This window comes from Lithobates pipiens, unplaced genomic scaffold (genome assembly GCF_037356315.1).
Source record: "Lithobates pipiens isolate NorthernLeopardFrog02 unplaced genomic scaffold, aLitPip1_a1.2 Scaffold_18, whole genome shotgun sequence".
Taxonomy (NCBI): domain Eukaryota; kingdom Metazoa; phylum Chordata; class Amphibia; order Anura; family Ranidae; genus Lithobates; species Lithobates pipiens.
Window position 1 is genome coordinate 216,533,443 of NW_027507758.1, and position 25,495 is coordinate 216,558,937.

General features: G+C 44.1%; 1 protein-coding gene across 3 annotated transcripts in view; it reads right to left on the minus strand.

Annotated features, from left to right (window-relative positions):
• The window catches only part of COG2 (component of oligomeric golgi complex 2), a 442,013-nt gene that overhangs the window by 47,163 nt on the left and 369,355 nt on the right, over nt 1-25,495 (minus strand). For all 3 annotated transcript variants that reach the window (XM_077486570.1, XM_077486569.1, XM_077486571.1), the window contains one exon: nt 13,853-13,992. In XM_077486570.1, coding sequence (XP_077342696.1) covers nt 13,853-13,992 — 140 coding nt within the window. The remainder of the gene's footprint in view (nt 1-13,852; nt 13,993-25,495) is intronic.

Sequence of the window (25,495 nt, forward strand, 5' to 3'; positions counted from 1 at the left end):
TTCCCATGGTCTACTTTACTCTTAACCCTTCCTTACAGCTCACTTAGTATCTGGGACAAACTGCAAATCCAATTGGGACTTTCCCCCAAAGCGTGACTAATGATGCGCCCCTGTTCGGCAATCCTCTGTTCCCTCCAGCAGAGGTTTGAACACGTTTCTTGTAATAAGAAGTCAATACGCAGAATATCCCAAATCTTGTGTCAGGGAAATCTCCCACCATTGCTAAATCTTATTCCTGCGCAGCATCAATTACACACTGGTTGGAATATTGGCAAATATCTTTTTTTATCTTCCTTCTCCTCTGGAGATGTATTCAATAAAGAACCAGATACCAGATCATATTCTCTCTGTGGTATATAGGATTCTAATTTTGAAATGTCATCTGCACCTCCCAGAATTTACAAAGAAAATGGGCACTAGATCTGAATGTCCAAATGAAAACAGAGGCGTGGGAGAAAGCGTTTACTTGCATTCACTGTATCTCATTAGCAACTAAGGCACATGAGACGAATTTCAATCTTCTATCTCGTTGGTACAGATGCCTGAATGCTGCTTTATTGGATTTACCCAAATGTTTCAGATTTATGTTGGCATTGCCATTCTGCCAAGGGCTCATTACTACATATCTGGTGGGAATGTCCACCTGTTCATAATTTCTGTTTTGTGATTTTCCAGTAATATACCAGGGTAACTGAAGTGTGTAATACGCCACAAGTTACTATAGTTAGTCAGTTTTCACCAAAGACTTGACCGATAAAAATGCTCCAAAAAAAAAAAAGAAAAAAAAAAAAAAAGGATTTTTTGTACTCACCGTAAAATCCTTTTCTCTGTAATTCAACGACCGACAGCTCCTCTGTCACAGATGGGTTGTTAGCCTTACCACTAGGAGATACTAGGCATAGTTGTAATACAACACTCAGAACTCTTAGTTCGGCCCAGGGGAGCGGCCCCTTAGCTAACAACCCTCCACTATGCCTCTGCAGAAACCAGTACGTTAACAAGCAGTATAACGTAAGGTAAAAGGAGGGGCGGGTGCTGTGTTGGTCCATGAATTACAGAGAAAAGGATTTTACGGTGAGTACAAAAAATCCTATTTTCTCTTATATTCACCGACCGATATAGCTCCTCTCTGTCACAGATGGGACGTCCCCAAGCAGTGCCAAATGAGGGGTAGGAAAAACAGCACAAAACTTCATCCACTATGGGAAGTGGGAACTAGTTAAACTTTACCCACAAAAACAACAGTGCGTGGAAGAACCACCACAAAAATCAGGGTATCCACAACAGGAGTGATCACCCAAAAACCGCACCAACTGCGGAAGTAATGCAACAGTGCATTAACATAACAGTACTGTGTTTTTATCAAAAACCAGGAAAAAACAGAACGTATACGTTGCATATTCAATTGCAACTACACGGCCGCCTGCAAAACCTTTGCGGCCAAAACAGGCATCAGCCGATGCACTGACGTCTACCATGTAAAACTTGGTAAATGTGTGGACAGACGACCATGTCACCGCCTTGCACACCTGAGCGACAGACGCCTGGTGTTGAAAAGCCCAAGACGTTCTGATTGCCCATGTGGAATGGGCCGTGACCGGAAGGGGGGCAACTGCCCCTTCAAGGCGTAGGCTTGTACTACAATCTGTCTGATCCACCTGGAAATGGTGGCCGACAAGACCGCCATGCCTTCCTTTGGACCAGCCACCAAAACAAATAGTGAGTCTGACCTCCGAAAAGGAGCTGTCGTAGACAAATACACTGTAAGAGCCCGAACCACCTCCAGGGTGTGAAGGGTCACCTCCTTAGGGTGCTTCGGCTTAGGACACAGAGATGGCAATACAATGTCCTCATTGATATGAAAAGCCGAGACCACTTTCGGTAGAAAAGACAGTTGCGGACGCAACACCAACTTATCCTTGTGGATAACCAGATAGGGCGACTTGCAAGACAAGGCTGCCAGCTCCGAAACCCTCCTGGCCAATGTGATGGCCACAAGACCGACCACTTTCTGGGAAAGAGTCAACAGGGGAATCTCCCTGATATTTTCAAACGGTGGTCTTTGCCGATAACACCAGGTTCAGATCCCAAGGGGGTAATGGTGGACGCACCGGAGGGACTACATGACGAACCCCCTGAACAAAAGTATTCACGAATGAGTGAGACGCCAGGGGGTCGCTGAAAAAAAGACAGCCAAAGCCGATATTTGTCCCTTAATGGTGCTTAATGCCAATTTCTGGTCTACTCCTTGCTGAAGAAACAGCAGGATCCTGGATATGGAAAAGGAGCGTGGATGCCATCCTTTCTCCTCACACATGGAGATATAGGCCTTCCAGGTACGATGATATATCTTCCGAGAAGAAGATTTTCACACTCTCAACATGGTCGGGCTCACCGAGTCCGACAGACCCAGGCTCCTCAAAAGCCATGCCGTTAAAGCAGGATGGAGAATCAGACCTTGTGACAGAATGTCCTCTCGCAACGATAATCGCCACTGAGCGCCCGCCACCAGACGCACCAGGTCTGCGTACCAAGGACGCTGAGGGCAATCTGGGGCCACCAGTATTACTGGGATCCCCTCGGCTTCCACTCTGTGAATCAGACGTGGTAACAGCTTCAGTGTAGGAAAGGCATAGATCAGCTGGTACTGATCCCACAGAGCCACCAGCGAGCCTGACGCATCTGCCCACGGATCTCGTCCTGGACACAAATCTTGGTACCTTCCGATTGAGACGGGAGGCCAGAAGATCCACGTCTGGTGTGCACCACCTCAGGCAGTGACCTGAATTCCTCCGGATGCAAAACCCATTGTCCTGGGTCCAGCATCTGGCGACTCAGATAGTCCGCCTGCCAGTTCTCCACTCCTGGGATGTAAATGGCCGACAGGGCCGGTACGTGTTGCTCTGCCCACCGAAGTATGCGAGTGACCTCCCGAGCAGTGGCTGAGCTTCTTGTTCCCCCTTGGTGATTGACGTATGCCACCACAGTGGCGCTATCTGACTGGATCTTGATCGCACGTCCTTTTAGTCTCATAGACCATTGCTCTCAATTCGAGTAGATTGATCGGCAACTCTGATTCTTCCGTCGACCAGAGGGCCTGAGCCGACTGAACCCCCATCACTCCAAACCCAGCCGGATAGGCTGGCGTCCGTTGTGATCACTGTCTACTTTAGAGGTAGGAACGATTTTCCGGACTGAATCACCTGGGACCTCAGCCACCAGATCAGTGAGCCTATGACTGACTGGCTAACCTGGATCTGGCGATCCAGGGACAACTGAGATTTGTCCCATTTTGACAAAATCTCCTTCTGCAGGACTCTGGTGTGGAACTGGGCATACGGTACAGGCTTGAAGGAGGCCACCATGAGCCCCAGGACTCGCATGCAAAAGCAAAGTGACGACCACTTGCGGTTCATCAGCAATTTTACCGCGGACCTGGGAGTCTGCAGTTTGTCTGAAAAGAGAAACACAGTCGCTTCCATGGAGTCCAGCAGCAAGCCCAAGTACTCCAGACGCTGGGACGGTACAATCACTAATTTCTTTAGGTTCAGTAGCCACCCCAATTCTTGCAGAGTCTGCATGGTGGTCGCTACATCCTCCTCTAATTCTGAGGCGGAAGATGCTCTCAAGAGGAGATTGTCTAGATCTCCCACGACCGCGATCCCACGTTGCCACAGCAACGCCAAGACTGGAACCACTAACTTGGTAAAGATTCGAGGGGCTGATGCCAGACCAAAAGGGAGAGCCTCAAACTGGTAGTGGGCTTCTCCGACTGCAAATCGCAGAAACTTCTGAGCTGCAGGCATATGGGTATGTGCAGGTACGCATCCTGGATGTCTAAGGACGCCAGGAAGTCCCCTTAATGGAGTGCAGCGACTACCGAGCGAACTGATTCCATTCTGAACCTCTGCACTTTTACAAAGTGATTGAGGGCCTTTGGGTCCAAGATTGGACGCACCCCTTCCTTCTTGGGAACTACAAACAGATTTGAGTAGAATCCCTGGAAACGTTCCGATTCCGGAACCGGTACAACCACCCCGCCACTCAGCAGGTCCCTTACTGCCCCCAAGAGGGCCTCCCGGCGAAACGGGGAAATGGGTATGCTGGAGGGGAAGAATCTTTTCTGTGGCCAAGAGAGGAACTCTATCTTGTAGCCCGAGGAAATTAGATCGCAAACCCATCGGTCGGACAGTCAAGAGGACCACCGGGCTGCAAACTCTCAAAGGCGACCCCCCACCCGAAACAAGGGTGGGGGCAAACCTTCATGCGGTAGCACTTTTTGTCGCAGGCTTGCTAGGCTTGCGGTGCCAGGGACGTTTTTGTCCATCCATGGATGTCCTGTCCGGCTGGGGATTTTTTGTCGAAGCTCCGGGCGGACGAAAAAGCCGTTTGTGCGTGGAAAAAGAGGGCTCTTGCCCACGGCGTGGCTCCTTAGACTTCCTGGCCTGTGGGAGTAGTGTACTCTTACCACCAGTGGCATTTTAAATAATGTCATCCAAAGAGGCTCCAAAGAGCCGGTCGCCAAGGAAGGGAAGATCCGTCAGGGCTTTTTTGGATGCCTGGTCAGCAGACCAGCATTTTAGCCAAATTAGGCGCCTCAACACCACAGCTGACACTGAAGCCCTGGATAACAGCGGGAGGGTATCCAGGGATGCGTCACAAATGTACTTAAGACCTTGCACTAGTTGGTCTGTTAGTTCCACGCAGACAGGAGAAGCCCGTTGCTCTCCCAATTCGCAGCGCAAGAGATCTGCCCACTCAGTCAGCGCCTGCGACACTAGTGCGGACCCCACAACCGTAAACAAGGAACGAGCCACTGCCTCGGCCTTCCTGTCCGTGAGATCCTTAAATGCAGGAGTCCCTTCTACCGGGATCATGGTTACTTTATTTAACCTAGATACTGGGGGGTCCACGACCGGAGGAGCCGACCACTTTTTGAGAAGGCTTTTCTTAAAGGGGTAACGCACCGCCATGTTTTTGGGGACCAAAAAGGTCAGTTGCGGTCGACCCCATTCATTCCCTGTAAATTAACTTGTCAAAATAAGTCAGATATGGGAACACCTTAGGTGAACCTGCTGGCTTGTGGGACCCAAAAGGGACCGGTACATCAGCAGAGGGATCTGCTGGCTCCTGAATCTTCAGGGTATCACGCAGCTGTGATAAGTGCTCCAACAAGCGATTTGTCGCGCACGGACCCAGACGGGGACTTATCCTCACTGTCCGAACGGTCCTGGTCAGCGTCATCTGATAGAACAGAGCAGGGGTCACCAGCGTCAGCAGGGCCCGAGTGTGCATCAGAGCTCTCCCCAGAGGACGGGGGGGGGGCAGGGGCCTCTTTAATGCACCTTTATTCCCACGCACCGTCTCCATCTTGGCAACGAACAAATTGAGGACCGCCGTCAGGGTGTCCATGGGCACTTCGCAGTCCGCAGGTGACCCGGTTGCAATTGCCTAGATTTCGGGGGAAGAAACATCAGTTTCTGAAGCCATGCTGACCCTACCCTGTCTGCCACCTGAAGGGGACTTAGGACAGTGATAGTCCCACCCTCCTGCTGCCGCTGACTGAGGGGCTCCTACCCACCGGACTCAACACCCTGAGAAGTTCTGCGCGGATTACAAGCAGTGCCTGGAGCCCCTAGGTGTTCCCAAGTGCAGTGAGACCAAAACTGTGTCGGTAGCAGCTGCCGAAATGAGCGCTAAAACAATCTGTAAAAACGTGCTCAGGCTTCAAGAAAATGGCTGCCCGGGCATCCAGTACACAAACCGGAAACACAGAAAAGAAAGGCTGTGAGAGCACATGTCATGCTGTTGCTAGAGAACACCGACAATGTGCTCAGGCTTCCAAAAAATGGCCGCCAGTGTCCTGAATAGGAATCACACAGAAAATGGCCGCTGAAGCCCATACAGTCTGCTCTGCCCACACCTAAAATGGCCGCCAAACATCGCCATGAGGGGAAAATAAAAAAACCCCTGCAGAGTCACAGCACTGCCCCAACACAGTAAAACCTCACAGGCACCTTCCAGGGACAATCACACAGGACTCAGAACCACCGTTATCCAACCAGCCCCCCCATGACAGGTGAGAACCCACAGAGAGCCCCTGTATAGGTACACACACACTGCAGTCACATGCAGCACCCCCCGGAGGGGGGGGGAGAGGGAAGATGGGGACAAGGGAGAGAAGAGAGGGAGGTAAGGTGGCCCCCGAATCGACCTCCCATGGAATACCCAGCTGCTCAGCCCCACCGAAGCAGAGAGAGCTGTACTTACCAGTCCTGAAGAGCTGGGAGACAATCCATTACAGACCCACACACTGATCAGTACAGGGTGGCTGTTGGCCTCGGCATACTGTGAGCCAGACATCAGTATCAGTAGTATGCCCCGGAGCATAAAAGCTCACCGACCACCTCTGGAGCTGATGTATGTCATGGCCTGCCGAGCTGTAGCTGCGATCTGCTTGATGGCCGACTGGGGAGACTACAAGGACAAGTGAACCAGCCGGTCACCCAGCCGGCAGTTGATAGAAGATCACACGATCATTCATCTTGCGCAAAAAGCAAAGCTTCTGCATAAAAACATGGACCAGATGGGCCTGCAGGGATCCTAGATCTATCTCCTTCACTAAGCAAAATAAAACTGGTTTCTGCAGAGGCAGAGTGGAGGGTTGCTAGCTAAGGGACCGCCCCCCTGGGCAGAACTAAGAGTGTTGTATTACAACTATGCCTAGTATCTCCTAGTGGTAAGGCTAACAACCCATCTGCGACAGAGAGGAGCTGTGCCGGTCGGGGAATATAAGAGAAAAACAATCAGGCACTTTGGAGAACAAATTCAAAGAAAAAAAAGAGAAACAAGTAGAGGGAGACACTTCCAAAAAGACCAAATTATCCTCGGCAAGCGAGGAGCAAGCAGATTGACACAGGTGGCTTTTGTTAGACGATTGCTGATGTTGCTAATGTGGTTGATCTCTCACATTTTTCTCTGACACCTACTGAAATTTCTTTGCTTTCCAAAGGTCTTTCTTTTACTGGTTGTACACATTTTGACATATTTAAAACTATATTAGATGTGAATAGGTTTGTATGCAATGTAGTACTTAGAAGGCATTTCACTAACCTGGAGGGTCGGTCTGAGGTCTCCCAAATAGGTGAATCTCAAGAGGCACATAATGTTACTTTCAACTTTCAGGATCAGATAATAAGATCCACTCTTGAGAGGCTTCAGTCGAAGACCACTGGTGGTGTGTTTGGCATTGATAATGATATTACATATAAGGGTAAAAAATACTACTACCCAGGGAGCACAAGTAGTACCGCAGTAGAGACCTTTCAGGCCCTTGTGGAGAGAGAATGTGTACAGCTTATGGAGGAAATATATTCATCCTTTGGTAGAGATAATTTGACTAAGGCAGAAAGAACAGCCACTACCAGCCTCAAATCCTGTGATGACAAAAGTGGCTAGTTGAATTTAAAGCAGGTGACTATAGAAATGAGGCCTTACGCCAGTTGCAGGACTTCTCCACATATCGTGTCTTGAAGGGTAATCCCACTTCCAAACAATAATCTGGTTTATTAGACACAGGTGTGGAAATTGGAGTTTTACACTCTAAGTTGGTGGAGTATCTCTTGGTAGATTCTTCGGTAGTCCCAATTTTTCACCATCTGCCAAAACTGCATAAAAAGGTTTTTCCCGTAATATGATTACAAACCACAGGTTCATATAGTTGTGGAAACACTTGTTTTTGCAACAAAGATTCCCAGCAACACAGGAATGTTGTTTCTAGTGCCACTGGGAAAGAATTTTTGATCCACGACTATGAATTGTGGCCCTAGCAACTTTGTTTGTTGCAGTGTTTACATTTCACAGCATTAACAAAACGTGGGATGCACATCGAGGCCTCTCAGAACCAGGACCAGCGAACACTTTCATGGAGCCTCATAGTAATAACAAAGGTTTGTCCGTTTCAAAAAAAATAAAATATGTGCATTGTAGCAACATGGCTTCGATTGCTTTCTTGGGTCTGGAAAGAGTTAAGTTGTCCCAACGAGGAGGTGAAATCCACCATAAGCTCCTTAAACAGGAGGATGTCCCCTTAACCTTCAAACTAAAATGCCTCTATGTCTGAATCATCGTTTTGATGTGGAACTTTTTATTAAGTAACTTGAGATATGAATATATATGCAGTTTCAATTAACTGGAGGTGCTTTTGCAACTTTTCTGCATTTTCCAGGTCTTTCCAGGTTTCTAGGACTTATGACAGCAAAATATTTTCCCACTTCTCCCTTTAGCACCACACCAGCTATCAAGCTGTTAGCAATTATATTGCCTGATTAATTGAGGATTCAATTAATGGAGAGGTGGAGACTTTATTACGGTATACATTTTGACTTGATAAACAAGCGATGTCTTGATATACAAGTAGCGTTGCATCACCACTGAGAGAAGAGAGTAAAAAGAGAAGAGAGTTGCCATATGGTTACATTTAACGAAGGTACAACATACCAACTAGCATGGTTGATTAAAAAGAGGCACATCTTCCTATGCAGGCATCCGAGGGAAAGCTGTACACATATACCATCCTCAGCACCCCCATCAACTTCATCCCTTCCCCACTGGGGTCAGCCTGTCAGTGCTCAGACCATACACTGCACACAGCATCAAATTGGTCTGCATGGCTGTCATCCCTGAAGGAAGCCTCTTCTAAAGATGATGCACAATAAAGCCTGCAAACAGTTTGCTGAAGACAAGCAGACAAAGGACATGGATTACTGGAGCCAAGAGGGGACCAAGATAAACTTATTTGGTTCAGATGGTGTCAAGTGTGTGTGGCGGCAACCAGGTGAGGAGTACAAAGACAAATGTGTCTTACCTACAGTCAAGCATGATGGTGGGAGTGTCATTTCTTCAGTGTCGTCACATGAAAATATAATAAAAAATTTACAAAAATGTGAGGGGTATACTCACTTTTGTGAGCTATACTGTATATATACACACACAAAATAGTATTGCCCCCTTTATTATCAATGACAGCTGGAAGTCTTTTGTGGTATTTGTGGATTAGGCTCTTTATCTCAGATGGTAACGCTGCCCATTCCTCTTGGCAAACAGACTCAAGTTCCTGTAAATTCTTAGGCTGTCTTGCATGAACTGCACATTCCCAGAGTGTCTACATGATATTGAGGTCAGGAGACCGACATGGCCACGCCAGAACTTTCAATTTATTCTGCTGTAGCCAATGACAAGTCGACTTGGCCTTGTGTTTTGGATCATTGTCATGCTGGAATGGCCAAGAATGTCCCATGCGCAGCTTCCTGGCTGAGGAATGCAAATTTTCCTCCAGTACTTTTTGATAAGATACTGCATTCATCTTGCAATCAGTTTTGACCAAATTTCCTGTGCCCTTGTAGTTCACATATCCCCAAAACATCAATGATCCACCTCAGTGTTTCACAGTAGGAATGGTGTACCTTTCATCATAGGCCTTGTTGACTCCTCTCCAAATGTAGCATTTATGGTTGTGGCCAAAAAGCTCAAATTTTGGTCTCATCACTCCAAATGACTGTGCCAGAAGGTTTGGGGCTTGTCTCTGTGCTGTTTGGCCCATTGTAAGCAGGATACTTTGTGGCAATTGCATAGTAATGGATTTCTTCTGGCTACTTGCCCATGCAGCCCATCTTTCTTCAAGTGACTTATTGTTCATCTTGAAAAAGTTACACCACATGTTTTCAGAGAGTCCTATATTTCACCTGAAGTTATTTGTGGGTTTCTCTTTGCATCCCGAACAATTTTCCTGGCAGCTGTGGCTGAAGTTTTAGTTGGTCAACCTGACCATGGTTTGATTTCAACAGAACCCCTCATTTTCCACTTCCCGATTCGAGTTTGAACCCTGCTGATTGGCTCTCTCAATTCCTGGGATTTCTTTGTATATCCCTTTCCTGTTTTATACAGTTCAACAAGCTTTTCCCGCAGATCCTTTGACAATTATTTTGCTTTCCCCATGACCCCAAGATGCAAGGGTCAGGAGTCCAGAAACTCAATGACCTTTTATACACACACACACACACACACACACACACACACACACACACATCAATTACAAACAGATCACAGGTGAGGATGGTTACCTTTAATAGCCATTCAAACCCCTTTGTGTCAACTTGTGTGTAAGTTATCAGGTCAAAATCACAACTTTTGATCAGGGTCATTGGGTAGTTTCTGTTGTGATTATGATTTAAAAAGAGTAAACACAGTTGATTGATAATCAATGGCTTCAGCCAAACACTAATCATGAGTGAAAGAGAAAAGTTTGTGTTATTCATAGTCAATGAAAAATGGCCAAGAAATCAAATTCGGTCAGGGTATGTAAACTTATGAGCACAACTGTAATTATATTATATAAATATTCTTGTTTTATATTTACAGTATGTGTGCTGTGATCAAGGCTCATCGCTGAAACATGCTAGCCACTGTTTTGACTCGCTGATAAGCAACAATAAAGAATATTAGGATTTATGGAGTAGTTGGAGGTTTCCCTTCATTTGACTGGTTTGTCTTTTGGTGTTGAGAGCACACCTCAGCCAGAGGACCAAGTGGGCCTTTACCAATCTTTGATACGTTGAGGCTTCACTGTTCAGAGTGATTCACCAGCTTTCCTTGTTGCTCGGATTGTTGCTAGCGTTGACATCAGGACAAAGATGCCCTTTTCCATATATATTTGAGCTTTCTGCTCATTGTTACTTTTTGGCATTCAGTGCAACAATTATTATGCCACCTTTTTAAATTATCTATCTCACTGACTGCAAAATCTTTTTTGCTGAGCCCATCACCTTTGAACATTTACAAACCTTATAAGAAGTTTTGGGTAAAGGGCCGCTGGTTTGAATCCCAACCACGACACTACCTGCCTGGAGTTTGCATGTTCTCCCTGTGCCTGCGTGGGTTTCCTCCCACACTCCAAAGACATGCAGGTAGGTTAATTGGCTTCGGTCCAAAATTGGCCGTAGTATATGAATGGGGACCTTGGATTGTGGGCTCCTTGAGGGTAGGGACCAATGTGAGTGTGCAATGCACAATGTTCAGGGATAGGGACATTTGTGGACACTCACTCAGGTTGAACTGGATGGACTGGTGTAACTATGTAAGTTGCTACGCCATGTTCGTTTGGCTGCGTGCTGCCTTATAGCCCTTAAATGGAATAAAAAACTTTCCCCTCCCTCCTCAGATGCATTATATGCTAGAATTAAAGATGTGGAGCTAATGGAGAGATTGATTGCTAGAATCCTGGACAGGCTGGAGGCTGTAACCATGGTTGGGAACTGTGGCATCTCCCACCACTTCACTGGGGTGAATAAAAAATGTTGACAAACACGAATTAGCATTATCTATGAGTGGAGGTGAGCATAAATAAGGTCATTTTTGTCAATTACATAAATGCCACCTTAATGTCTGCAGAAAGTATCTGAATGTACTTTCACTAATAATCAGCTGATGCACTTAGTATTCTAATGAGGAAAGTGATGTGGCTGTATCTCTTTAGAAGTGATTAACATTTTTGCAAGTATCTCACCAAAAATGAAATTTTTGTTTCAGAGGATGCCTAAAATCTGACTCATCTTTGTGCAGACTGCTGGGAAAATCAGTGAGCCAACTACGAAAGCTGGAAATTTAATTTCTGGAGATTTTAGGCATGTTTCCAGGTAGGTATGTACCAGTGTCATAAGGCTCTTTGCAAGACCTTTTAGTTTGTGCAGCACGGAAAAAAACCTTTTAGCACAAAAGATAAAATCTACTAGTTGAAGGAATTCTTTAACTGCTCTTCAGATTTTGTAATAGATGGGCTTACTTGTCCTTGCGGTCTAATTTATGTAGGTCGCACCATACAAGCTTTAAGAACAAGATTTGGCAAACATAGGAGACTCATCGAGGGAGGGACTGATCCGCATAGTGTCCCGAGACATTCCGCTGAGGTACACCAAAAATCTACCAATGGCCTACAAGTGTGGGTCATTGAGCAGATACCCAGCTCCCTCCTGGCGGCTGAATGTTTTAAGAAGCTATGTGCCAGAGAAACATTCTGGATATATAATCTTGATGCTCTTGAAGGCATCAACGAAGGTATTGAAATAGCCACTATTTTTTAGATTTCTTAATATAATATTATATATACTTACCTTTTATAATTTTAAACATTTATTATTTATCTATTTTCTTCAGGTTCTTGTCTCATGGGGGTGGCATGAACTATATATTAAGTATTGGTGGCTACATAGTATAGATTTTTTTTATATATTCATTTTTCTTTTTGATGCACATCATGTGCCAAACACTGGATGGTGTTTCTTTGTGGTCCAATGTAGCTTAATATTGGGCTGTGGGAATCCACTTCCCCAGGTGCAGTGCCATGTCTGAACATATAGACCTTGTAATTATATCCATAAAATATTTAGTGTATCACCTATTAATACAAACTTATGGTATAAAAAATAATTTTATATTTTCAAGTGCATGTGTTCAGTTTTGTTGATATATACACATATACAGTATATTGTGGCACCGAAGCTGTACCACTTCCATTTCATTAATTACGTGGTCAACTTAGATGATATATTCTAATGTTTTCCTGTACATAAACATTAGAAGTGTTGTTATACATATTATTGGAAGGACACAAATTTGATGAGGTTACATTGTCTGATTGTTTATCCTTTATTCTAATTGTTTTTTAGATTGTGTTTGCTCCAATTGCTATTATGAATTCCTGGTTTTATTTATTGTCATTTTCTTAAAATGAATTTATAACTTTTATACTATCGTAGATATTTGATATTTTTATTATGCCATATCAATTTATCAAATTATTTTTAAAGATTTTTTTTTTATTATGTTGTATCGCAATTTATGTTTACTATCATTCCTGAACCATAGGTCTGTGTTTTAACCTGTTTTAGATTATAGCTCCTTATTTATTAATTTTGCACTGCCATGCACCGTGATAGAGATACAAAGTAAACACTCCACTCCCCTTAACTGTGTGTACTCCATATAATGGCCCCGTACGGTCCCTTCAATGAAGTCAGCTTGAGAAAGGAGTGCGGCTTGCCATAATACTCTCAGCACGCACACGCAGGAAAGGCACTGTATAGTGTACAACGTCATCCTTCCTTGCCATCCTTCCTACTGCGGCTCATTTTGAATCTCTGCACCGCAGCCGGCTTCCTTACACCATTGGTGGCTACAGTGAAGACAGTTTTCGCATGTGAAGGACCCAGGATCGTCACCATTGGACTTACATTTTACTGGGACCACAACCTGGTGTGCTTATTATTTACTACTCGAATGTGAGTTGCCAATTTATTGTCTTAAAAAGGTTATTGCCTCAAAAACGTCTACACTTAGAGGCACCTCTTTCCTTGTCTTTTGCAGATTTGTAAAACCATCCCATTTTATTTCTATAATGCACTCACCATGATACCATAAAGTCTGAGATAAGTTTTAATTATTTGTGTTACATGGCTAAAGGTGTTAAAATGGCATTATATGTAGATGACAGATATACGTTTATTTATAAAGAGTTCACATAACCATTTATATTCGAACTGTACAGGATAATTCCTGTTCACATACATTTTACATGCACTTACATGCACTTGCACTGGGCAACGGTTATGCAAAATTGTTATAAATCTAGCCAATAAAAAACCCAAAACTGTAGGAATGGTTGTTACAATGTGTCATGTATTGACTTTTACATGCTTCTTGCAAACCAGTTGTCCTCTGTCCAAAATGTGGACCTTGCTGCATTAACACAAACACTCACAATTGTTTTTAAAGTCTTAAAAATGTTTAACATACTTACTTATGTGTACATTCAGTTAGTGCTCCCTTCAACCATTTCTCTTTGGTAGTTTGTTTCAGTATATTCTCATACTCATTTTGCAGGAGAAAAAGTGGCTTAAGAGCATTTTCAACATAAGATGAAGGTTTTGTTGGTACCTCCTGCAGGAAAATAGGATTTTAGTACTTGTCAAACTTTTTTTGGAGTTCATTGAGGCACACAGGAATTAAGAAAGTCAGGTTATAGACTGCTCCCTTTAGGAGGTTGGATCACTGGCAAACAGAAAAGCTGTACGCCAGCCCCATATAACACCCTCCTTCATCCAGCTTGCCTTTGTTTTGTAAGAAGCAATACACAGGACCAGCAAAAAATACAGTAAGGTGGGACCTGTGCCTCTTAATGGACAAGAATTGATCGTATTTTCTTTTTTAGTCCATTGAGGAATACAAAAATTAAGTAACATTTGGGATGTGAGCAGCAGCCACTAAGCCAAGAAGGGACCAGGTACAGTTTGCCAAACATGACCACCAGAAGGACCAACAAATTTGGACCAGATATGACTTGAGTAAGGGGTTCTCACATCTAAACGTTGTGGGTTATTTCCAGCTCCATCTGTCTTCCGATGTCCAATTCCCATTGGGTTACTGTCTTGGTACCTTTTTTCTATGTATGTGTAGATAATCTCTCCATTGTGCCACCAGGTGACTGACCTCTGCTGTAATATAAAAGATAGCTTTTTTTTGTTTAGTACTGTGGTCTGAATGGTGAGATGCTCTATGTATGCTTATACCACCATTTTGAATGTATATTTTCTTTGCTATTAAGCAATATATGCAAATATTTAACTACCAAGGAGTTTGGATTTTTTTGAAAATACTTTGTTTTTATGTAGTTTTTAAGGAACCCTTGTTTTGAGGTCTAGCACCCACTTAAGTGAATAGTGCCTTTTTACCCAGAGGTGCATTAGTGTGTGCATATTTTACTAGAAGAAGAGGGAAATTGAGGGCTCCGTGTTGCACCATGGACCACTTTTCGGAGGGGAGGCAAAGACTGAGAGGTGGCTAGTCCTGACAGTTCAATGACTCAGTGTAGTCTTCCTGGCACATTGGTGAGCAATAGTTAATACCAGAACCCTATGAGGCCCAATCCAGTCGATGCTTGCAGATGTTGGGACCTTTAGAAGAGTTCTAACTGCAAGTGTCAATAAATCTTACCTTCTTCAGACCTTCTAAGCGTTACACAATAGGGATACCAGAAGAGGCACTAGGGTGAATGCAAGGTCCAGTTCTTAAAAAAAAAAAAAAAAAAAAATACAGCAGCTGCCTCCAAAGGATGAGGAGCCAGGTCCCTTTTTAGGAAGGGAGGTGTAGAAACTGGTCGGTACAAGCTTTACTTTAAAAGCCTCTGAGGGTGCACTCTGGCCATCTGTGGCATAAAAATAAAACTGCAAAGAGCAGTGCTGAGGAGACTATATGGTTGATTTACTAAAGGTAAATATTCTGTACACTGCAGTTGCACCCACAAGTGCAGTTGATTTAACTTTGAGGGGAACATGCAAGGAAAAAAAAACCTGCATTTTAGCTTGTACATAATTGTGTGATCAGCAGAGCTTTCCCTCATTTCAGAGCTTCCCCTCAGACCTAGAGCAACTGCAGTGTAAAGTATATTTGTCTTTAGTAAATCAACCTCAATGTCCCTTGATACACTAATCGGATCCTTGAATGCTTGCAGTACGCCATCACAACTAAAGCACAATCTTTTTCTGCAGGTTAGCTGCCAAGTATTTTGTTTGCACAAGTTTCCAAACATCTGCTCTGGCCACACTATGAAACAGGGTCCTACCCCAGTGGTTTAACAGATTAAAAGTTACCTCCAAAATAGGAGGGATGGCCATTCCAGTCAATTCATATTTGGAGTTAAGGGGGAACTCTGTCTTTTGGTAGAATCCTAAAAGGTGAGAACATCGACAACCTATTTAGTTTTATTCTGGATCACTTGTGCACCTATGGTGTGGACAGACCACTAATTAACATACAGGGTGTTTATAATCCGCATAGAAGAATGATCCAAATAGTAGGTGAAGCGGAAAAGTCTTGCAGCTGTATGAGCTCTAAAAGGCCCAGGGTAAACTCCCCCCAGAATAGTTAGGCGAGTATGGGGTGAGGTTACCCATGGCATTAGGACTGTCCTCTGTGTATACTGCATCAGCACAGCAGTCATTAAACAAGGCCTGATGCATGGCAAGGTGTCAAGTACTCAAGACCCTATGCAGCTGGTGCTGATGAAGGCATCAGGTGGCTTTAAGTGACCAAGTCACTGTAGGCAGGCAGTAAAACTGGACCATATGATGCTTCAGGAGCAGCAGCCTCAAGGAGGTGCTCCATCAGACTGAATGGCAGGAAAGAGCGCAGCGCACAAGCAGCACTCCACCTAGAAGATGTTATCACAATCTCTCAGGCTTAACCCTTAGAACAATAAAATCCAGCAGTGGCAGGAAATTTGAAAAGGTGCTTAGCAGTGCAAATGATAAGGCTCATAGTGCTTCAGACTGACCTTACTAAGTGTGTTTTCATAGACAGGGCCACACCTGGGGTGTGCCACTGCTGTGGACCAGGAAAGTGCTCTGCAGCTAACTAATGCTGTACCCAAAGGTCTGGAAAGAGTCACAATGTAAAGCTCTGTGAACAAAGTTCACATTCCACACTATCTATGGAACTGGGTATGGCCTTTAAAGCTAATGCCAAGAAAACATTGATCTGGATATTTGCTATGCAGAGATCAGCTCAGGGATCGATGTAACAAGGAATCATGATCAAAGTTACGGAGGTAAAGAATCAACAAAGCAGACAAGGCTAGAAAGCAGAGCTGAAGAAAAGGCATCTAACTGATACAGCAAAAAAAAAAAAAAAAAAAGAAATAAAATTAGGCATGCTGTGTAGAGGAGGGGTTAAACAGTGACTGGCTTACAATTTTTCTTATTTTCAGTTTCCCAAACTCTTGAAGTGGACAGTAAAACCCAACTGATTATGAATTCCTGTCTTTAATGGGTGTAAAAAAATACATATTTAAAAAATGCTGTGTAAAAAAAAAATCAATAATAATAAAAATCAATCATTTACTACAATAATTCACTTGCCTAACCTTCCTTTATACTATAATATATTTGCATTGAAATTACTTCTTCAGAATCAGATAATTTCTTTTCACAATATTAGCACAGGACAGGCTCAATTTATAAAGCTTTAAGATGAAATATCTTTATTTTAACCATGTAACTATAATTTTCGCATTGGGCTTAACGGAAAATAACTTTTTCTAAAGTAGGTATCCTGGTATGCCATTGTGCTAATGGGTGCTCGGGATCCATTAGAGTGGAGGCGAGCTGTGCAATTGGTGCCATCTGTTTGGTTTACATATATTGGATTGGTCTTACATGCGCTTTTAACTACTCTGCTTGAGACTATTTTTAATCCTTATTGCTTAATAAAGTTTTTAGAGAACAGTTTTTTTTCTCTGGATGCATATATTGTGATTAGTACTATGCAGAAGCATCTTTGATCTGGAAAATCTAAAAAGAACCCTTGATCTGGTTCCAGAATATCACAGTAGTGGTCCCGGCATATGATATTTAAGGAACCGGCAGGGTTCCCAGCTGACAGCGGAATGTAAAAAAAAGAGCCGACAATAAAAATAAAATAATCAAGAGAAAAAAAAAAATAATCCTCATTGTGGAGTCTTTCCCTCCAATTCATATCAGGCCCTTTGAGTCTGGTATGGATTTTGAGGGGAACCCCAATGCCGAAATAAAAAAAAAAAAATAAGAAAAAAAAGCTGCAAGGTCACTCCCAAAATCCTTATCAGACCCTTTACCCGGCAGACCAGGAAAGGGGGGCGAATGAACAACCACTGCCTCCTGTCCCCATGATCCTGCACCTCCTGCCCATGTGAACGACTGTGGGGGACATTTTTTATTTTTTTTTAAATAAAGGACTTGTCAAAAACCACCTACTATCTTTTTAATGCTACATTTCATTTTGGTAAAGGAGTAGGGGTACTATGTACCTCATACTCATTCACATAGAGGGCCCCCTTGATAAAGGGTGCTTTCAGATTCCAATAAGCCCCCGCACGCAGACCCCCCACAGCCACCTCCCAGGGTTTGGGGGGCAGGGGAGAGGCCTTTTGGGAAAAATAGGATTTTTAAACAGCTTACCTGTAAAATCCTTTACTTTGATGTACATCAGGGGACACAGCGCTATAGCAATAACTATGTGGGTTATATTGGCGTATCAGGTGCTGGACACTGGCACCCCCTTAAGGCGTGAACATCCCCCATATAACCCCTCCCACTACTGGGAGTCCTCAGTTTTGTAGCCAAGCAATATAAGTGTATAAGAAGGGAGGAACCTCTGTGTCCCCTGATGTACATCAAAGAAAAGGATTTTACAGGTAAGCTGTTTCAAAAATTCTATTTTCTTTTCTTACATCAGGGGACACATAGAGCCATAGTAATAACTATGTGGTATGTCCCATAGCAATGGCACATGAATGGGGGGAGACATAAAAAAACAGGAGGCCAGAGGACTCATACTGCAGCCTGCAGTATACGCCATGCCCAAAGGCAATATCCTCATGACCTTTAATATCGATTTGATAAAATTGAATAAACGTATGAACCGAAGACCAAGTCGCGGCCTTACAGATCTGAGCCATAGAGGCCTGATGATGCACCACCCAGGAGGCACTAATCGCCCTGGATGAGTGTGCTCTTAATATGAGAAGGAAGAATTTTCTTCTTTAAGCGGAAGCTTGAACAATCACTTAACAAATCCATTTGAAAAATATGGATCTTGACACTGCCTGTCCACATCTTGAACCCTCAGGCAGTACCAACAAAACCTGTGTTTTGCGAACCTGAGCGGTCGCCTTTAAATGGATTCTGATCGCTCTTACTACATCAAGAGAATGTAGTGTTTTCTCTTCCCCAGATTAAGGCTCTGGGGAAAAAGGAAGGAAGGATAATATCTTGGTTTAAATTAAAACCCGTTACCACTTTTGTTAAGAATTCAGGATGAGGACATAAAACCACCTCATCCTTATGCACGATGACATATAGCTCTTACAAGACAGAGCCGTTAATTCCGATACTCTTCTAGCAGAAGAAATGGAAAGCAGAAAAGATTATCTCTCTTGTCAAAGAACCAAGGGAACTTCTTGTAAGGTTCAAACAGCTGATTCAGCAAAGCCGATAAGACCAATTTTAAAACCCAAGGATTTAGCGGTGCCTTGTTAGGGGGAATAAACCATAAATAAGCTATGCACCAAGAGTGGGAAAAAAGAGGCCATAGGAACAAACACTGACAAGGACTGGATCTGGCTCTTGATAGAAGTCAAGGCCAGCTTCCTTTCAGATCCCATATGCAGGAATCAGGAATCCTGCCTATTGATATACTTCCTGGGGTGCTAACCCCCAGATCCACACTAAGAAACCTATGCCTTCCAGAGTCTAAAGTAAGTGACTCTGGAAGTCGGATTCCTGGCATTAGTCAAAGTTGACACTATCGAAGGAGATCACCCACGATCTTTTATAGAGTGGGATTCAACAGTCAAACCTGTTAAACTTTTTGTCTAAGTCAGGATGAAATACCGGACCTCGTGCAAGAAGGTCTGGCTATAATGGAAAGGACACCTACTGCCATCGTTATGATCTTTTGGGACCCGCTGGGGCCACCAGAATCACCTCCTCTTGTTCCTGCGGAGTAGGCACGGAAGTAGCAGAACTGGAGGAAATGCATAAATCAGAGAAAACTGATCCCCTGGGAAGACTAATTCATCTGTTCCGCCTGCTAGCGGACCCCTTGTTCGACATAAAGTTGTCGACCTTGTTAACGAATCTGGAAGCGAATAGGTCCATGTCTGGAATACCCCATCTGACATATAGCTAGGAAGATGTCAGGGTGAAGAGCTCATTCTCCCGGAAATAATTGTTGGCGTCTCAAGTAGCACGCCTGAAAAATTAGAATTGCCAATAGGCAAGGAGTGTTTTCTGCCAAAGCTAGAACATTATTCCCCTCTTTTTGGGCTGCACGACTTCTCGTGCCTCCCCTGGTGATCGATGTAAGCCATTGCCGCGGCCCTGTCAGACTGAATCCTGTCAGGACAGTCCTGTAGTCTGACCACAAGATTCTAGGGCCAGATGTACTGTACTGCCTAAAACTGATCCTCTAACCTGGACCATCTCCCCTGGACAGAAGCTTCTTCCAGGGCTGCTCCTCAGCCTAGAAGGCTGGCATCTGTTAACACCTTCCAGGATAAAGATTTTACCTTTTGCTGGATAACAACCACCAATTTAGGCTCTGAACTATGTGGGGAGCGAAGCGTAATGGAAAAAAAACAAGGCCTGAATCTTCTTTATTCCGGAACGTCAGGATGGTGTCTTGAAGCAGTAAGACTGTGCGTAAGGGACGGCCTTGAAGGAGGCCACTATTTCCCCTAAAAAATCTCCTGCAGTCAAATGAAGGAATTTTCCCTTTGTTTTAATAGGCTGAATTAATCCTACAATGGAACCAATTCTCGCCTGGGGTAAGAATACCTTCTTCTGTATGGTATCTATAACCAGCCCCCGAGTACCATAATCTCCTTGATGGGTTTAAGGAGAATCTTCCTAGGTTGAGAATCCAACCTAGAGATTTCATATATTTACAGCTGAGATCAGACTCTGGTTTAGACCTGAGAATGAATGATCTATTAAAAGTAGATCTTCCAATAGGCTAGGACCGCTATGCCCTGAACCCTTAACCTGGCTAAAAGAGGTGCCAGAATCTTTCAGAACACTCGTGGTGCTGTGGCTAAGCCAAATGGCAGGGCCACAACTGAAAAAATAATTTCATATTTCAAATCGCAGAAATTACTGGTAAGCGGGAAACTTTGGCACATGGAGATATGCAACTCCCCTCCTTGCAGGATGGACACAGCCGATCTAATTATTAAAGGATTGGATGTTTAAGTGCCGATTCAGATCTTCGAGAGCTAGAATGGGCCTCATCTCTTTGTTTAGATCTGGAACCTTAAAAGGTTTGAGCAAAAACCCCCTGTTCCACTAAGGGAACCTCTGAGAGCATCCGTGACCGCCGGGTCCACAGGACCCGGCGCATCACAGATCACGGTAAACGGCCGCTCATATCGGCCGTTTACCACGTGATCGCTCCGTCAAATGAGCCGATCGGAACAGCCGATCGGAACAGCGGAGGGGGAAGAGATCGGTGTCAGCAGCGATGTGGGCTGCATCTGCAGTGCCCACATCGCTGCTCACCGAAAATTAACCCCTCAATACCCTGCAATACCCTGCGTTACCCTGCAATACCCTGCGTTACTCTGCAATACCCTGCGTTACCCTGCAATACCCTGCGTTACCCTGCAATACCCTGCGTTACCCTGCAATACCCTGCGTTACCCTGCAATACCCTGCGTTACCCTGCAATACTCCGCGTTACCCTGCAATACTCCGCGTTACCCTGCAATACTCCGCGTTACCCTGCAATACTCCGCGTTACCCTGCAATACTCCGCGTTACCCTGCAATACTCCGCGTTACCCTGCAATACTCCGCGTTACCCTGCAATACTCCGCGTTACCCTGCAATACTCCGCGTTACCCTGCAATACTCCGCGTTACCCTGCAATACTCCGCGTTACCCTGCAATACTCCGCGTTACCCTGCAATACTCCGCGTTACCCTGCAATACTCCGCGTTACCCTGCAATACTCTGCGTTACCCTGCAATACTCATACCCTGCAACGCTCTGCAATACCCTGCAACGCTCTGCAATACCCTGCAACGCTCTGCAATACCCTGCAACACCCACCAATACCCTGCAACACCCACCAATACCCACCAATACCCTGCAACACTCTGCAATGCTCTGCAACACCCGCCAATACCGTGCAACACTCTGCAATGCTCTGCAACACCCTCCAATATCCTGCAATGCTCTGCAACGCAATACTCTGCAACACCCAGCCATAGTCGGTGATACCCTGCAATACCCAGCCATCGACACCCCCCCTCCCGCCGCCCTCCGGTGCTTCTACCGACTCGCCAATATGATCAAATCCAGAATCTTTTTCTTTTTTTAAGGCTTCCCAGCTTAGAGATGAGATGCGGGGTCTTATTGACCCCATATCTCACTGTAAAGAGGACCTGTCATGCCATATTCCTATTACAAGGGATGTTTACATTCCTTGTAATAGGAATAAAAGTGATCAAAAAATTTATTTTTGGGGAACAAAATGTCAAACTAAAATAAATAAAGTAAAATGAACAATAAAATTATTATTATTTTTTTAAAGCGCTCCTGTCCCCATGTGCTCGCATGCAGAAGCGAACGCATACGTAAGTCCCGCCCACATATGAAAACGGTGTTCAAACCACACATGTGAGGTATCGCTGCGAACATTAGAGCGAGAGCAATAATTCTAGCCCTAGACCTCCTCTGTAACTCAAAACATATTACCAGTAAAAAAAAAAATTTAATCGTCGCCTATGGGGATTTTTAAGTAGCGACGTTTGGCGCCATTCCACGAGCCTGTGCAATTTTGAAGAGTGACATGTTAGGTATCGATTTACTCGGTGTAACTTCATCTTTCACATTATGCAAAAATTGGGCTAACTTTACTGCGTTTTTTTTTTTTTTTAAGCACAAAACAGTTTTTTTCCAAAAAAAAAGCATTCGAAAAATTGCTGCGCAAATACCGTGTAAGATAAAAAGTTGCAACGACCACCATTGTATTCTCCAGGGTGTTTGCTAAAAAAACATATATAATGTTTTGGGATTCGATGTAATTTTCTAGCAAATAAATGATGATTTTTACATGTAGGAGAGAAATGTCAGAATTGTCCTGGGTGCTCCAGAACGCCTGATGGCGCTCCATGCATGTTGGGCCTCTGTATGTGGCCACACTGTGTAAAAGTCTCACACATGTAGTATCACCATACTCGGGAGTAATAGCAGAATGTGTTTTGGGGTGTAATTTGTGGTATGCATATGCTGTGTGAGAAATAAACTGCTAATATGACAATTTTGTGGAAAAAAAAAGTAAAAAAAATCTTGATTTTGCAAAGAATTGTGGGAAAAAATGACAACTTCAAAAAACTCATCATGCCTCTTACTAAATACCTTGGAATGTCTTCTTTCCAAAAAGGGGTCATTTGGGGGGTATTTGTACTTTTCTGGCATGTTAGGGTCTCAAGAATTGAAATAGGCCGTCAGTACTTCAGGTGTGATACATTTTCAGATATTGGCACCATAGCTTGTGGACTCTATAACTTTCACAAAGACCAAATAATATCCACCAATTTGTACTTATTTTTACCAAAGATATGTAGTAGTATAAATTTTGGCCAAAATTTATGAAGAAAAAATTACTAATCTGCTAAATTTTATAACAGAAACGAAGAAAAATTCATTTTTTTTACAGAATTTTCTGTATTTTTTCTTTTATAGCACAAAAAATAAAAAACCCAGCGGTGATTAAATACCACCAAAAGAAAGCTCCATTTGTGTGAAAAAAAGGACAAAAATGTCATAAGGGTACAGTGTTGCATGACTGAGTAATTGTCATTCAAAATGTGAGAGCACCGAAAGCTGAAAATTGGTCTGGTTATTAAGGGTGTTTAAGTGCCCAGTGGTCAAGTGGTTAAAGGAGAAATGTTTGAAGCTCCTTTTACTGGTAAAAAGAGCTTTACCCTTTTGGATGTACTTATCTACTATAAATAGCCGTACCCGAGGAAGGGACACAACCTGGCTAAGAATTTTCACATGGTGCTTTGGCTGATCAATATTTCAGCCACGGAACTCTGCGAGAATGCACTAGTCCAAGTATAAGCCACAAGGCTTAAATGATGGAGTCTTTCATAGCATCTGTGAGACACAGTGCGTCAGATACACCAGACCATTGATGGACCTGCTGATCAGGCAGAATTTCAGGTATCTCACAAACTGTTCCTTAACCCTTAAAAGTCCACATTTTTCAATGAATTAGCGTGACTTAAAATGTGTTCCACCAAAATAGTGGAGCAGATGTTAAAGGGTTAATGGACTGAGCTACACCAATTGCAGCAAGAACTGCAAAAGACATCTGGTCTTTAAAAGGAAGTTCCAACCTTAATTTGCTGGATTCTTTAACATTCGGGCACCACAGTGGTGTAGTGGTTAGCACTCTTAGCAGTAAGAACGGTCGCTGGTTCGAATCCCAACCACAACACTACCTGCCTGGGGTTTGCATGTTCTCCCTGTGCCTGCGTGGGCTTCCTCCGGGTACTCAGGTTTCTTCCCACAATCCAAAGACATGCAGGTAGGTTAATTGGCTTCTGTCCAAAATTGGCCCTAGTATATGAATGGGATTGTGGGCTCCTTGAGGGTAGGGACCAATGTGAGTGTGTAATGTACAGGGATAGTGACAGTTGTAGACACTCACTCAGGTTGAACTGGATGGACTGGTGTCTTTATTCAACTTTACTAACTACGTAACTATCAGTGAATTATCCACTGGACAAGTGAGACTTTGCTCACCGAGGTGATTACATCATAGCAATAATCTTTTAAATGGTAGAAGAAAAAACCTGTTTGTATGAAATACACAGGGACAGAAGTGTTCTACCCTTGACGGCTTATCTGACTAGCCGTATACTTCTCTCAGGGGAGGATGACATTCTTTTGGAAGGGTTTTTAGCTTATTGTATACCATTAACCCCTTCAAACCCTTAGAAGAGTTCCTAGTCCCTCTGCCACTCATAGCTTACAGCACAAAGCAGAGGCACTACCAGCAAAATAATGTAACACTTGCTAGGCTATAATACAGTACAATAACTGCTATTAATCCTAGCTATACAGTACAATGTTGTCAAAAGGGAAATGCCTGCGTCACCAAATCTGACCAGCAACCACTGTTTTGTCCCACCACCGCCAGGCAGCAGCTTCTCTCATAGGGCTTTAAAATACTTTCTGCATGTGTGGCCGGCGTCTGACGCTGTTAGCCACGCCCCCACGCAGAATACGGCCCCCCTTCTTCCTCTTTCAAAAAAGAAGCTGAGTTTCCCACACGAGCACCCTGCATCATGGCAGGGGGGGGGGGGGGGTAAATCATCCGCTCCAGTAAGCGGCTGCGGACTGCCCAAAAACATTTTTCCCCCCAAAACAATAAGGCAGCTGGCTGGCATCAATAAGGAAAAAAACACCAATCTGGGGGCCCAGGAAGTGATCAGGCCCCCCTTTCTCTTACCTGAGGGTCTGCGTTGGCTTAGGAGGAGAGGAGAGTGGAAGATTGTGCTGTTTTCAGTGTCAGAATGGTGAGTGCTTAATACAGCCCTCAGTGGTAACAAAGACATGACCCGACAATACATAGAAGGAGAGATTCCTGAGAAAATCTCCCCTACCTTACCCTCGCAGCAGGGTTTTATTAGAGATAAAAACCCAATCTTCGCCCTTCATGGTAGGCTCCGAGACATTAAAGGAAACCTTCAGGAACCGGGGAACACTCAGGTTGACCCACAATCCTGGACCTGTGACAGGACCCTGTCAGTAAACTTTTATTGGCCTTACTACCAAAAAGTACTGGATCCCAGGGCCCAGCTCTCAAAGCATTCGCAAGCAAAACCTCATGTTTCG